Here is a 15601-nt window from a genome sequence, read left to right on the forward strand (position 1 = left end):
TGCCAGAAGCGACACTTTGCACAGAAAACAAAGGAGAGAGGAAAGAAAAGCATCAGCAATTCAGAGATGAAAAACTATAATCACACAAAGAAAAAAAAATATATATATATATCTTTGCCCTACAGTAAAGGCAGAAGGCATAAACTGTAAATGTCAAAATAACCTAGAGAGCAGCTGGGATGGAAGCATTGCCTAAAGCAATGGTTCTCCAAGCTCACCTGCCTCAGAATCACCTGATGAACCTGTTGAACGTCTCCCCCCTCCTCCCCCGCCCCCCGCTAGTTCCCGATTCCGCAGGTCTCGGATGGGCCTGAGAACTTGCATTTCTCTCGGGTCCCAGTCGATTTGTTGCTGGTGGTCTGGAACCGCGTTTTAAGAACCACTCGCCTAAAGGCTTTTAGAGCTGGGAGTAGTGGCCACAGGTGCAGCCCCGGCAGATATGCGGTAACCAGAAGGGCCACAAGAGAAGTGGGTGGAGAAGACGACCCAAGAGGTGGAAGCGGCCTGATTTAACACAGCCCACCTCTCTGTCGGCCCGGTTACCGGCCAGAGCACAAGCAGACGGCTGCAACCGGTGGCGGGAAGGCCCACGGCGCCGGAGCCCCCAGCCGCGGTGACCAGGCGCCTCCTGCCGACGGTCCTTGGGAGGTGTCATTCGGCACCGCACACCACAGCCGCGACGAGGTGGGCGGGGCCCAACTCGAGCCCGCCTCCATACAGGAAATGGCCCGGAGAGCGAGCCGCGGGGACGCAATCCCCGCCCCCAGGGTGGGCGGGGCCGTCTGGCCGTGATTGGTCAGCCCCATCCGTGCGCAGTGACGTTGAGTCCGGACGGGAAGTGTCCAAGAGGAGCGCGGGAGCTGGGAAGTGGAGGGTCGGCTGCGTCCCGAAAAGGCCTCGCGCGGACCGTTCTGCGGCCGGTGCTCCTCGGGCTGCTTCCCGCGAGCGTCCAGCCCTCGCCACCCGCCAACCCGGAGTGCCTTCGCAGCCTGCCCAGGCCCGGGTGAGCGTCCGAGTGGGACCGCTGGGAGTGCGCGCGCGTCGTGCGCGCGCGCCTCGGGGGAGGCGGTGACCCTGTACTCGTGGCCCCGGGAGGCGAGCGGGAGGAATGTGCTCTTGGTGTCCCTAGGCTCCGGGGACGCGCCCTCGTCCCCACCACCCACCATCCTAAGCCCTTTGGGTCACCGACCGAACAGATGTTGCTGGGCCTTGTGGTTCCAGGAAACGGGCATGGATTGGTTCTCCCAGCAATTTTATTTGCCTGCTATTAGTGAAGCGCCGTGCTGAGCGCAGGGGCTGCACAGGTCACTGTGTCCCCAGTCCTTAGAGGTGCCAGGATTCATATTAGAGCTGAAGTGAACGCAGCCCCCCGAGGAGAGGACCTCCTCCTGGAAGGCAAACAGATAATTACTGCAGGGTGTGGTAGGTGCTCAATTCAGGGTGCACGTGGAAGCCCTTGTAAGGAGTGATCGCTCTGAGAAATTGATCCCTGACCTAGGGAAGAGGTGAAGGAAGAGATGAAGAATTACAAAACCAAAAGCTATGAATTCCCTAGCCACTGCTAGTGAGCCTCTACAACCGCAGTAAACCTTTCCCTCTTCCAGGTACGTAGTTGCATATTCTTGAAAAGAAATGGAACACACAGCACAGTATGGGTTCTTTTATTTATTAGGTTCCTGGTTTCAGAGAAGATGACAGAGGAACTGGATCTCTCGGGACAGGACTCTGATGCGGGGAGTGAGGAGGTGGTCCTGACCCCTGCAGAGCTCATTGACAGGCTGGAACAGGTAAGCAGCCCAAACAGAATCCCCCTGCTCCAAGCTCAGCCTTTTTATTTAGTCCAGCTGTGCAGATGTCAGGAATCAGGAAATGAGATGGAACTCGAGGCTTATTTCAAGAGAAGAGAGACCGCATCTTATCATCTACACAGAAATAGGAAGTAGGGGGACAGCCGGATAGAAACCTCATAATGTCAGACACAAAATCCTCAAGTGGGGCCAGCGAGGGTCAGCTTTGGGGACATTTACGACAACAGCTCACAGAGCAAAGGATCTGCTTGGTATTTGCGGGGACCGCAGAAGTGCTTGGTAGAGACTTGTAAGGTCTAGAAAGTGCTGAAACACCTTTAGGAGAAAACTGGTCTTATTCTTCCCTTTCCTCCAAATACTTCCTTTTGTCCACCGTTCTGTATGTTTCCACTGCTTACCTCAAACCACTTCTGGGTTGTTTTTCCTTTTAGTCATAATCGCTGTGGTTTACTGAGTATTTCCTGTGTGCCAGGGCTCTTCACAATTGTTGTCTTAGGAGTTCTTGGTAGTTTCGGAGTTCAGACTACCTGTGTTTAAATCCCTGCATGCCACTCGTTTTTTCTTTAATTTTTTAATTTTTTTTAAAAAAATTTTTGGCTGCGTCAGGTCTTCATTGCTGGGTGCGGGCTTTCTCTAGTTGCGGCGAGCGGGGGCTACTCTTCCTTGCGGTGCGCAGGCTTCTCATTGTGGTGGCTTCTCTTGTTGTGGAGCACAGGCTCTAGGCGCGCGGGCTTCAGTAGTTGCAGTACACAGGCTCAGTAGCTGTGGCACGTGGGCTTCAGTAGTTGTGGCGCACGGGCTTAGTTGCTCTGCGGCATGTGGGATCTTCCCGGACCAGGGCTCGAACCCGTGTCCCCTGCATTGGCAGGCAGATTCTTAACCACTGCGCCACCAGGGAAGTCCCCACTCATCTGTTTTACAACTTAAGCAGGTTGTATAGCTTGTCTCTAGCACTTCCCTTGACTGTCCGTTGAGATAATAATAGCGGCTGCCTCACAGAGCTGTTGTGAGGATGAAATGGGGTATTATGTGTGAGGAGCTCAGAGTGTTGTCTGACGTGTGCTGAGCGCTCACTGCATGTCAGGTGCGAGTGGTCATAATCAGTACAACAACGCCCTGAGGCAAGCACTATTGTCATCTCCATTTTACAGATGAGGAAACTGAAGCTTAGCGATTAGAGGTGTAAAGTAACTTGCCAAGGTCACACTACGGCAGCAGAGCCAGGATGTGAACCAGGTCTCTTTGATTTACTACACCTGCTGCCTTATTCTTCTCCCTCTCACCGCCCCTTTCTAGAACTCTCTCATGTTTGTTACTTTAGGATTCTTCATTCTTTCCTACCATTACATGCCATCGTGAGCGATAAAACCCAAGGAAGGTCATTTTAAAATTATGTCTCAGACCTTTTTAAGAATCTGGTAAAAACTCTGGCCCTCCCTCCCAGAATAATGCACATACACACCCATGCAGAACTTTGCATGTAATTTCAGGAGATTCACAGACACCCTGAAAATTTAAAACCCAATGAGATATCACTTATACCCATCAGAGTGGCAGAAATGAAAAAGGTGAACAGTATAAAGTGTTGGCAAGGATGTAGAGAATTTAGCACACTTGTATACCACGGTGTGCATGTAAATTGGTACAGTCACTTTAAAAAAGTAATGTTATTTTCTGGTCAGGTTAAAGAAGGCACACATGTCTTGTGGCCGAATTATTCTACTCCCAGGTGCATACCTAGAGTACAGCATATACACATAACGAGGGAGAAAAACAGCAGTAAAATGAGTAAAAGCTCCTGCCACAGCATGGACAGCTGTCAGGAACATCACATAGAAGAACAAAACATAAGGTGCTGAAGAAACCCTCTGTGTACCATTCAAACCCTTGCAAAGCTGTCGTCCAGGGCAGAGCTTGCCAGCTTGGTAGTGCTGCACACGCTGAGGCTCTGCAAAGGCTCAGATGCTGACCCTCGCCCTCCAGGTCAGCCGGGCCCAGACTGCTGGCATCTTCTGGGTGTCCTCAGGGCTCCCTGGAAGGCAGCCCAAGGAGGGTGGGGTCTGGCGGCCTTGGCAGGGGGTGAGCAGGAGTCACACCTGCGGCCTGATGCTCTCCTGCCCAGAGGGCAGCCACCGCCTGGACAGCTGCTGTGTAGCATGGCCTCGGGGCCGGCCTGACAGGCCACTGATGAGCACAGCTCCGGGAGTATATGTAGAATACTCTTGAATGCTGGTAAAAATACGATTTAAAACTTGGTACCTAAAATGCAAAGTTTCTCATTTTAATGGTCGTATTAGTTTGCTAAGGCTGCCTAACAAAGTGCCACAGACTAGGTGGCTTTGCTGACAGAAATTTATCTTCTCAGTTCTGGAGGCTCTTCTGTCTGAGACGAGATCAAGGTGCTGGCACGGTTGGTCTCCTCTGAGGCCTCTCTCCTGGACTTGGAGACAGCTGTCTTCTGTGTCCTCATGTGCTCTGTCCTCTCTGTAGATAATTTCCCATAGAGAGTGAATGTACATAAAGAAAAGAAGGTATCAGGGACTGAGCCTTGGGAAACTCCGTGTCTGTGTCCTCTTCTTCTCCTCCTACAAGGACACCAGCCGTATTGGATTAGGGCCCACCTAATGACCGCATTTTAACCTAACTACCTCGTTAAAAGACTGCATCTCCAAATCCAGTCACATTCTGAGGTGCTAGGAGTTAGGGCTCTAACATACAAATCGGCAGGTGGAGGCGGCACAGTTTCACCCGTAACAGTGATAAACAGGTTGTCATTAAAATTTTTTTGATGCAGTCATTTCAAACAGAGAACTTGATTATTTTTAAAAAGGCTGTGAATTTAAATACAAGTTTTCACTAAAAATTTTGAAAAGATTTTATTTGAGCATTTTGTACTAATACAAACTTTCCCCTACTGTTATATGTTTTATTACCATGATTTCATACTGTAAATGAGAAATCTCCCCCAAATCTACTCCATTTTACCCAGTATATCATACAAGTGCTATCATTTGTTTGAGTGCCCTGTCATGGAAAGGTTGGTAAGCACCATGTAGAGATACAAACAGAAGTAATGAAACTACAGAAAATTAGTCACTAAATTCAGGCTAATGATCACCTCTGAGGAGGGAGGGGACGCAAGGGGACTTGTAAAATGATGATGATATTCTTTAATGAAGCTATGTGCACATAGGTGTTTATCAGTATTCTTCATGTTATTATGTATTTCATAAATGTTTTTGTACCTATTCAGTATTTAATAAAGTCAGGTAAAAACAAAACCTCCTGGGCTTCCCTGGTGGCACGGTGGTTAAGAATCCGCCTGCCAACACAGGGGACGCGGGTTCGAGCCCTGGTCCGGGAAGATCTCACATGCCGCGGAGCAACTAAGCCCGTGCGCCACAACTACTGAGCCTGTGCTCTAGAGCCCATGAGCCACAACTACTGAACCCACGTGCCACAACTACTGAAGCCCGCACGCCTAGAGCCCGTGCTCCACAACGGGAGAAGCCACCGCAATGAGAAGCCCACGCACTGCAACAAAGAGTAGCCCCCGCTCGCCGCAACTAGAGAAAGCCCATGCGCAGCAACGAAGACCCAATGCAGCCAAAAATAAATAAAATAAAATAAATAAATTTATTTTTAAAAAAAGAAAATCTCCTGGGCTTCCCTGGTGGCGCAGTGGTTGAGAATCTGCCTGCCAATGCAGGGGACACGGGTTCGAGCCCTGGTCTGGGAAGATCCCACATGCCGCGGAGCAGCTGGGCCCGTGAGCCACAATTACTGAGCTTGCGCATCTGGAGCCTGTGCTCCGCAACGAGAGGCCGCGATAGTGAGAGGCCCGCGCACAGTGATGAAGAGTGGCCCCCGCTTGCCACAACTAGAGAAAGCCCTCGCACAGAAACAAAGACCCAACACAGCCATAAGTAAATTAATTAATTAATTAATTTAAAAAAATTAAAAAAAAAAAAGCAAAAAGAAAATCATTCATTAAAAAAAAATTACGGTAATAGGTGTTCAAAGTCATTCTATGTTAAAAAAAAAAAAAATCTCCTGCTTTATAAGTTCTCTATGACAGTTTGATCTTTTCTCATTCATTATGCTACTTGAAAAGACAGATTGTCTTCCTGGTTAATTTTATATATCTGCAACACTATTCCAGAAACTTGAGCACCTGAAAAAAAATTTTATGGTAGTAGCAATACTGGTATTTAATAATGCGTCTGAATGGTGATAACTGGAGAAGCAGAGACTTAAGTGTGTCAAAATGAATAACTGGAGCGTGCTTGGCCTGTAACTCTGAGCTATGCTAGAACTCAATTTCCTGTGATTGAAAGATAAGTACAGCTTCCTCAGTCACCAGTGGATACTTCAGTTCCCTAAGCCTTGGTAATTTCTGAAATGTACCAAGCATCTGTGCTTAAGTCATAAATTAGGGATTTAACGTCTCATTCCAAAAACTGCTTAATAGATAAATCTCCATTTCCTTTGTGATCCTTTGTACTCTTGGGCAGTTAGTAGATAACGTAATCTGTGTTTTCTCATCAGCAAGGTAAGGATAACTGTATCCATTTCATCTCAGTTATGATAGTGATGAATGAAAAAATTATAAAGTGCTCTGAGCTGAATGGAAGGGCGCTGGTGCCCCCTGGTGGGCAATAGCAGATACAGACGCTGGTGCCCGGTGACAGGTACTGAGTGGACACCAGGTAGGGTTACTCTCAGCCACAGGTGTACTGACAACACAGCCTTTCCACTAAAGGAAATAAAAAAGCCGTCATTAAACATAGCTTGTCTTCAAAGCACTTCCAGTATTTCCAACCAGTAGACAGTTTCTTTGCTGAGGCGGCTGTGATTTTAGGGGTGAGTACTGACTCACAGGGTTATTTTGCTCCATTGTGAATAATGCCCCTTTGTGCGTTTTTCGGGCCTTGTTTTTTTAGGCCTGGATGAATGAAAAGTTTGCCCCTGAGCTGCTGGAAAACAAGTTGGAAATCGTAGAATGTGTCATGGAGCAGCTGCAGCACATGGTAAGAGGTGCCTCCCTCAGCGTTCAGAGGAGGGCAGCTTAGGAGGTGTGTCGGCGTGGTGAGAGGCCGTAGGCTGATAGCAAATCTATTTCGTTGGGCCCAGCCTAGCTTGGGGTTTTTTTTCTTTTTTAATGTTGAATTAATTATCTACATTTACAAAGCCTGGTAGCTCCTATGAACATCTGGATGTCAGCTTCTAAAAACCTGTCCTCAGCATTCCTGCATTTGTACGTGAGAACAGCTGACCAGAGCAGGGTAGGGACCGCCCCTTCCAATGTGCTCCCCAGGCCCCCAGCTCCTGGCTGCCCACCTTTCTCAGGTACCATACCTGCCTGGCCCCGAAGCCTCTGAGTGTGCGGCCCTTGCCTTAGATGAGCTGGGCTTCAGTTGCTGTCAGCCTCAGGGTAGCTTTGAAATGTTGGTATGTTACAGTTTCTCAACTGGTGTTTTAACTACTTTCAAGACCCTTTAGACATTTCTTCTCTCTGCTGCTGTCCTTTACACTCGGGTTGGGGTTCTTCAGGGCCCTTCTGACCAGCTAGATTCAGATTCTATTCAAATGGTCATTTTCTAAAAGTAAACGAGTGCTGTCTGCACTTTATGTCGTGAGACTGTTGTCATGTATTGTTTGTGTAGTTAAGAAATTAGAAGGAAACGAGAGCCCTTAAACGATGAGTTTTTTGTTCTCCTCTGACCTAAATGTAGCCTCTGAGTCCTTGATGTTGCCAACGATGATGGGCCTTGTGCGCCGCGCGCTGATTGAACAAAAAAGGTCCTCAGTCTTTGACTCTCATGTTTTTTACAAACTTCTTTTTCTCTGTTAACAGGAAGAAAATCTCAGGAGGGCCAAGAAGGGGGACCTGAAGGTCAGCATCCATCAGATGGAGATGGAGAGGATCCGCTTCGTCCTGAGCAGCTACCTGCGGTGTCGGCTCATGAAGGTTGGGAGGCAGGGGGGCAGCTGTCGTGCGGACTGAGGGTCCTGGGAGGAGCTGGGAGGGTCCAGGGCCTGCAGGTGCTGCTGAGGCCCCACATCAGGGGAGCCAGAGTCGGGAGGGCGGGACTGTTCTGGAGAAGCATCGACGGCACGGTTGTCTCCCACTTCCAGGGACACTGTTAGTCTGTCTGCTGCGCCAATGGCCCCCCCGGAGTGACCGTCGGGTGGTGCTGAGTGTGGAGTTATTGGCAGTGGATGAACAGGGAATACTGACCAGAGGGGACCTGGTTTTAAGAACTGTTTTGCATCTGTCGTTAAGTCAATGTCAAATGGGCCATGCTAACAACATTCAGCTATATCTGTGTGGCCGTCTAACTTATAAAAATGAAACGGCAAAACATGCTTATTTTCAATGACGTCTGTTTTAACCCTGGAAATTCTTACCTCCTTGAAGTTTCTTCTCATTTGGTTCCACTTGTTCTCTTAGTTATTACAAAGCAAATATGCTTGATTCTTGAACACCATGGGTGTGAACTGCGTGGGTCCACTGATACACGGAATTTTTTCAATAAATATTTGCTGTAAAGTGATCCGAGGTTGGTTGGATCCAGATGCAGAACCAGGGATACGGAGGGCCGACTGTAAGGCGGGGGTAGGGGAGGGCTGCTGGCACACTCGACCCCTGAGTTGTTCAAGGGCCAGCCGTACCCTCTACCATGTGAATGCGCTTCAGATACTGAAGACAGCTCAGAAGGCTCCGGAGAGTCCTCTCAGCTGAACATTTCAGCCGTTTATTTCCATTTACTCTCCTGGTCTCTTCCCTTAAAAGGTTTATCAGTATCCTTCTTAAATTATCCCACCTACAGTGGAACAGAGCTCCCATTGTAGTTTGGTCACTTTTGTGAAATGCAGGATGATCACTTCCCTTCTCCTGGATATCAGACTGGTAGTAATGCCACCCAGTGTCATGCAGCGTCTGACGGACACGTCACCCTGGGTTCATTCCGCACTCGCCATGAACACCAACCTCTTTTGAAGTTTTTAAGCTGTTGTTGTTATGATTACGCCATCCCGTCACTATCCTGTATTTCCATGGCTTGATTTTTGACCCTTCAGTGTAGGGCTCAATACTTGTCCCTCTTCAGCTTCTTTTTTCGGGCCCTTTCCCTGGTCTCTGGATCCCAATCTTGTCACCTAGTGTATTAGTTATTTCAGCGAGTTTTATGAGTGTGTCATCAGAGGTCTTATCTGGTTTGTTAGTAGGACTGGACCAGTGATCCATGTCCCACCAGAGCCTGCCCCGCTGATCGGCGTCGGTCAGTTGAATCCGTGTTCTTCTTTCACTCATTCATGCGTCTCCTGGTCTGTGCTGTCACCCAGCACCCCCGCTACAGCTTGTCCACAAGGACGTTAAAGACATCATCACGCATTTTGAAAAACTTGAGACGCGCTATGCCTCTCCCCACCCTCCGCTGCCAGGCCGCTCAGTTTTTTGGGGTGTGTGGTGAGGTGAACGCTCTTCACGCTCACCACTACTTTCCTTTGAGTTCACAAACCATCTGTCTGTAAGGCCACGTACAACATGAAGGACGCTGATGTGTGTTGGAAGAGTCCCCTCCTTTGTATTTTTGAAAATCAGGAAATGTGTCTGCCTCTAATCTTTCCCACCTCTTCTGAACTCAGTGACTCTGAGATTCTGAAATGGCGTGTATTTTTAGTGCACAAAGTGATACAGTAGCAGCGGTGATCCACATAGGACAGGAGAAGGTGCCTCACACGCTCAGACTCCGTACAGACGAGAATTTAGTTCATCCTGGAACACAATCCGTCCGAGCCGGGAGACTTCACCCCTTTAAGGATAAGTGCTGCCTTATCTCGGCCTTCAGCTCCTCCTTGCCGTCATCGTGGTCCTGCTCGCAGAGAGCGTTTCCCTGGCGGAGGTGATCATGAGAGCTTTGACTCCAAACGAGACTGCCCTTCCTGGTTCCTGACCACACACCTTTCTGTAGCTTTTAGCCTTGTTGTTGCTGTAGTAGTTCTTAGCATTCTTCCCAAGCCTCACCTCATTGTGGGTTTTATCCTTGCTGGTTAGATTGTTTTTTTTTGTTGTTGTTGTTAATAAATTTATAAATTTATTTATTTATTTTTGGCTGCGTTGGGTCTTCGTTGCTGTACGCGGGCTTTCTCTAGTTGCGGCGAGCGGGGGCTACTCTTCATTGCGGTGCACGGGCTTCTCATTGCAGTGGCTTCTCTTGTTGCGGAGCACAGGCTCTAGGCACGTGGGCTCAGTAGTTGTGGCATGTGGGCCCAGTAGTTGTGGCTCGCGGGCTCTAGAGCCCAGGCTCAGTAGTTGTGGTGCATGGGCTCAGTAGTTGTGGCTCGCGGGCTCTAGAGCGCAGGCTCAGTAGTTGTGGCGCATGGGCTTAGTTGCTCCGCGGCATGTGGGATCTTCCTGGACCAGGGCTCAAACCCGTGTCCCCTGCATTGGCAGGCGGATTCTTAACCACTGCGCCACCAGGGAAGTCCCTGGTTATAGTCTTATAATTGAGCGTCACTCTCTGTCTGCTTAAATGTTCTGTGTGTGTCTCTCCAGTCTCTGTATCTGTTTCACTTCACAGGTTGTACAGTTGTATCTGTACAATGACGTAGAAGTGCTGGGTAACAGCCCCTTCCTTTCTCTTAACTTCCATTTCCAGTTGTCTCACCAGAGTTTCTTTCATGAAAGGCTCTCATCCTTTTTAAACTGTCTTCCTTTTTTGAGCCCTGGCCTTTGCTCAAAATTCTCTGAAACCTGCCTTCGTGAAGTCCAGTGTGTAAGTCTTATGATTAGAAAGAGTCTCAACCATGAAAACGCGTCATTTTAAAAGTTACTTTCCAGATTAACCTCGACCTGTTTCAGAAAACTAGCGTGTGCGCCACTGGAATCAGACGAGACCTTCGATGACACACTTGATCAAACTTGCTGATGGCAAAAAGCGTTGACAGGTGTTCCCTGTCCCCACAGATAGAGAAGTTTTTCCCTCACGTCCTTGAAAAGGAGAAAACACGCCGTGAGGGGGAGCCTTCCAGCCTTTCGCCGGAAGAGTTTGCCTTTGCCAGAGAGTGAGTAAGCAGCGAGCGTGGGACCCGCCTTTATTTCCCTGGCTTGCCAGTGTGAGTTTGGTGGTTGTGTCCCTGAGGCCAATCGCAGGGCCACTGCTGTTGGTCTTATAGCCCTGGGGGCTCCGGGGTGTGTCATCACTGCGATGTGGGTTTGTGTGTTTCAGGTACATGGCTAGCACAGAGACCTACCTAAAGAACGTTGCCTTAAAGCACATGCCTCCTAATTTACAGAAGGTGGACCTCTTGAGGGCAGGTGAGCGGAACATTCTCCTTTCAGACATCCCGAGGGGCCGTAGTTTACACCCCACGTATCTCCAGGTGCCTTAAAATAGCATCTTCATCTCCACACTCTTCTCTCGAACATGGGCAAATAGGTGCATAGATAGATAAGCAGAAAAGAGACAGAGGGGAAGGGTTCTGGGTTAAAACCCAAAAATCGTGAAAAGCAGGCGCCGGGGTAGTGACTTCAGCATCACTTTTGTGTTCTTCCTGTTAAGAGGAAATTCTCGTAGCTGCCACTGTAAGCGCAGACCCACCCGCGTACGCAGTCACCTCCCAAGGGTCCATTCTGGGCGAGGAAGATGCCGGGGTCTCTGGTCTCCGGGGGCAGCAGCGTGCCCCTCACGGGTTCCAGGCCATGCAGGACCTGTCTCCTCCCGGGGGGACCTTAGCTGGGAGGCTGGAAAACCTCCGGGGGTCCCTCAGGGCTCCTGATCTTCGGCTGTGAGCAGCCTCCCGGCTGTGGGAAGGGGAGCAGGACAGATGGCGGGGAGGCGCCAGGGAGGGAAGCACGGCCATCTCCTCTGCCTCTCGCCCCCTTGCTGGGTCCCCCGAGAGTCTGCCGAGCCCGGGGGGGGGCCCTGGTGGTAACCCCTAACCTTGGATCAGCCAGCAGGGCCCCTGGCCTGTGGCCTCCAGTCACCTCCCCGGCCTTTCCCAGCTCGCCGTGTCCACGTAGGACCTCACGGGGGCCTGGAGTCCACGGGTTCCCAAGCTGAGTCCAGGACAGCCGAGCCCTGGGCGTCCCTCGCCGACCCAGCCTGGGGGCCGCGCTCTGAGCCCTGCCGCTGGCGGGGGACTTAGCCCCGGCTGCCATAGCTAAGTACCACCGACAGGACGGGGGCGCCTGACCAGCCGGCGTGGATCTTCTCACAGATCTGGAGGCCAGAGTCCATGGCCAGGGTGCTGACGGTGTTGGTTTCCCTGAGCCTCTCTCCTTGGCTTGCAGGCGGCCGCCCCCTGCACACGCACCCTGCTGTCTGTCCCTCTCCTCATCAGGTTGCATCAGGGCCCAACCCTGACGGCTTCATTTTGCCTCTTTAGAGGCCTGGTCTCCAAATCCATTCCCGTCCTGAAGTACTGGGGTTCGGGGCTTCGGCGTGTCATCGTGGAGGGGACACCAGGAGCAAGCCCACCGCGTGCCGGGCTTGTGGAATTCTGAACTGGTCGTTTTGGTAAACCTGCCTGAGGGACACAGGAGGCCCAGTCCGTGTCCAGTTTGGCCGCTTTCGTCTGCACTTATGAGTGGGGCAAGGACCACGTCCCTAATCACTACCCAGCACCACCTGTCGTACCCAGTTGAGCCGGGTCCAGGCCGTTGCCCCAGAGCTGCTTCTACTTGATGCTGGCCAACACTTCCTAACGCTCATGTGTCGTTTGTCCTGGGTCCCTTCCAAGGACCAGAGCCAGGCGCCTAGGGCTGGAGCTGTATGAGGGCCAGCTTGCCCTCATGAGATCAGAGCCTTGCTCACTTAGCCCAGATGCCCCCTGGAGCATGGAGACCACGATGGCAGGGTCGTGGAAGGGCGTTGTAGCCTAACATCCTTCGAGGGTTTCCTCAGATCAGCAGCTGCCCAGTGGGCCCAGCTAACCCTGCTGAAGTTGGAGTCTCTGGCAGGCCCAGAACCCCCGAGCAGCCCAGGGGACCCTCCCCGGACCTTTGCGGTCAGTTATCCTGACCCCCCTCCCGTAGACAGGGAACCGAGGGCAGCCCCACACCTGAGCTGGGCTCTGAACACTGAGTTGTCCGGTGGGTTCTCCGGACCCCGCAGGTGATGGGGTCCTCTTGGCACAAACGGAGCCACAGGCAGGGAAGGGCTGGAGGAGCTGCCAGCGCGGGGCACTCCTGGTGAAGTGCTGGCTGGTGGTAGAGAGGGAGGGGTGCTTACAGCGCGCAGCCCGTATTCATCACCCTGACGTTCAAGGCCATCGCCGTGTGACCCAGTCTCCCTAACATCCTGTCCTCCCACCCTTCATACAGACATACTTTCTGGCCCGATTCACACACTCTGTCCTCCTAAGACGTCATGCGTATTTCTCCCATGGCCCTCGCTCTTCCTCCCAGGCGCCCTGCAGATCTTAAGTCCTCATCACATGTCAAATGAGCGGGTGCCGTGTGAAACCTTGAGGGAAGTGTGCTGTTTCTAGAGGGAGCCAGATCTCTCCTCAGATCCCTGCCCCCAAGACGCTTTTACATCAGGGGTCCCTTTGTGCCTGAGGCAGTTAATCCCAGCAGCTTCTCCATCTCGATCTTGTTAGCTGAGCATTTTCTGATCACACTGTCGTCCTCCTGGCAGTTCCCAAACCAGATCTGGATTCATACGTGTTTCTGAGGGTGAAAGAGCGACAAGAAAACATACTGGTAGAACCGGAAACAGATGAGCAGAGGTGAGTGGCGTTCGCGTTGTGGACGGTGGGAAACACTCCTCCCCATGGGGCTGCAGCTGAGCTCCGCGGGTACATTGTTGTCTTTTCCAGGGACTATGTGATCGACCTGGAGGAGGGCTCACAGCACTTGATCCGATACAAAACCATCGCACCCCTGGTCGCTTCGGGAGCCGTACAGCTGATTTAACACCGGAAGCAACTAACCAAGAGTGAGGACATGGAACGTTAGAGAGCGTATTTGGAAACCCCACGTGTCAGCCGGTGCCCGAGGACGGGAACTTTTCCCGGCAGTGCCATGGGTCACTGGGGCATTGAGATCCGCTCGGGGCAGATCCCTCCCTGGCCGCTCCAGCCAGGATCAGCAGGTGGGGCTATCGCTCTGCTGACCCCGCGGCTGGGCAGGGACACGGAAGCGCCCTTCGTGGTGGTGTTTGAACTGAGGAAACACCAAGGCCGAGGTGGTGTGTAGAAAGGCCTCGCTGCCTGTGATGAGGGGACTGGTGGGCCCCGACCTGACAGTGGCAGGAGCGCTCCCTCAACCCTCCTGGTAGGAAGAGTGTAAATAGATTAAACCGTGTGGCCGCTGTGTATAGTATGTCACTGACTCGTGTAAACTCACCTTCTGGAGCCTCTGCTCTCGGACTTAAAGCCAACTTCTGCCATGCCTAACTGAGCATCACAACCCATAAACTAGTAACTAGGTCTTGGTTTCATGGCAGAAGGCGCCCACGGGCAGTTCCCAGCGTGTAGGCTAGTGAGGTGCATCCTCCCCGCGGCGAACTGCAGCGTCGGGCGGTCTCCCGGGCCAGCCTGCAGACCATCTGCCGGCCTTGACCGGGGCCCTGGGGGCAGAGCAGCTGCAGCTCTCCTGCGCTGCCACCTCAGCAGCAGCCGTTCCTTTTTAGGCTCTTCACTTTCTCAAGGGAAATGGATGAAATTAAACTCGGTGAGTGGACAGTGTCTCGGTGACACCCGAGGAGGGATGTACACACATGAATCGTCTTCCCTTGAAACGTGATACAGAGCAACTGCCTTCCAGTCTTTCTTGCTCGATGCAAAGGCAGGTTTTCATCGGCATGATGTTGGCTCTTGGAGTAATCAGTGTGATATTGCTGTCATTTCCAAGAGAAATCACTAAGTGAAAGCAAGGAAGGTTTTATTCGTTAATAAAAAACGTTTTATATCTCACGCAGTGCTTTATTTTCTCCAGAGCGTTTTCACCCTCTTCAGCCATTCATTAAATAAATGTGCAGTGAGCACACAGTGTACCAGGCACAAGTCCACCACACTGGGGCTCCAAGCCAGAATGAGATGGTCGCTGACCCTGCTCAGGTGGGAGAAGTGCCTTGAAGAGAATTAGAACGGGGGGGCTCATGGGGGCTCACCAGCATGACTGGGTGCTCTGAGAGGCTCTCACTGATTTCAGTGAATCTCACTGAATTAGGCTGAGGTCTGAATAACAAGAAGGGGCCAAACACAGAACTTGAAAGGCTTTCCAGGCAAAAAAGGCAGCTTGTGCAAAGGCCCTGAGGCAGAAATGAATTCTACCTGCAGTCGGTGTGGCTACAAGGCAGTGGGCACAATGCAGAAGGGTGCAGGATTAAGGTCTGAGAGGCAGGCTGGCCCCAGATCACTTACAGCTTTGTTAGCAAGGACCCCGTGGGTCCTCACAGCATCCTGAGAAGCAGGCAGGGCTGGTAGTAGGTAAATAGGTGGGAAACAAGGCGGGCATTTAGCAATAAGTCTGAACCCAAGTCTCCTTCCTCGGGGCCACCTTGTGGTCCCGTGTCACTGTTGCCTCTGCTGTGGAAGGGAGAGGACCGGGCTGCATCGTGTCACCCGCTCCCGCCCTGTGCATGTCGGGCAGCACGGAGGAGTAAGGTCGTCACTGAAGCCACAGACGTCATTGCTCCATTTCCTAGGTCACCTCTGCAAAGGAAGACTGGTTTAGATAAGCCATTCGAAATAAAGGAGAAGTTGAATTTCAAAACCAAGTGAAGGGAAATGATGTGGTTTAGTGTGACGTTGTCTTTAACATTTTCAATTTGTGGGGAGTA

The 15601-nt window shown here is 51.4% G+C and overlaps 1 protein-coding gene across 2 annotated transcripts; it reads left to right on the plus strand.

The window, feature by feature from the left end:
• Window positions 1-838: 838 nt before the first annotated feature.
• GINS4 (GINS complex subunit 4) lies at window positions 839-14732 on the plus strand. Of its 2 annotated transcripts, XM_061177328.1 has the most exons (9): window positions 839-1003; window positions 1673-1787; window positions 6752-6838; window positions 7666-7779; window positions 10780-10877; window positions 11042-11130; window positions 13454-13544; window positions 13635-13753; window positions 14450-14732. In XM_061177328.1, exons 2-8 carry the CDS (start codon window positions 1692-1694, stop codon window positions 13729-13731), a joined length of 672 nt encoding a protein of 223 aa, XP_061033311.1. In that variant the 5' UTR covers window positions 839-1003; window positions 1673-1691; the 3' UTR covers window positions 13732-13753; window positions 14450-14732. The 2 variants fall into 2 exon arrangements, with proteins under 2 accessions (XP_061033311.1, XP_061033310.1); XM_061177327.1 differs by having other exon boundaries at window positions 13635-14732.
• Window positions 14733-15601: the final 869 nt, after the last annotated feature.

The sequence above is a fragment of the Eubalaena glacialis genome, chromosome 20, assembly GCF_028564815.1.
Source record: "Eubalaena glacialis isolate mEubGla1 chromosome 20, mEubGla1.1.hap2.+ XY, whole genome shotgun sequence".
Taxonomy (NCBI): domain Eukaryota; kingdom Metazoa; phylum Chordata; class Mammalia; order Artiodactyla; family Balaenidae; genus Eubalaena; species Eubalaena glacialis.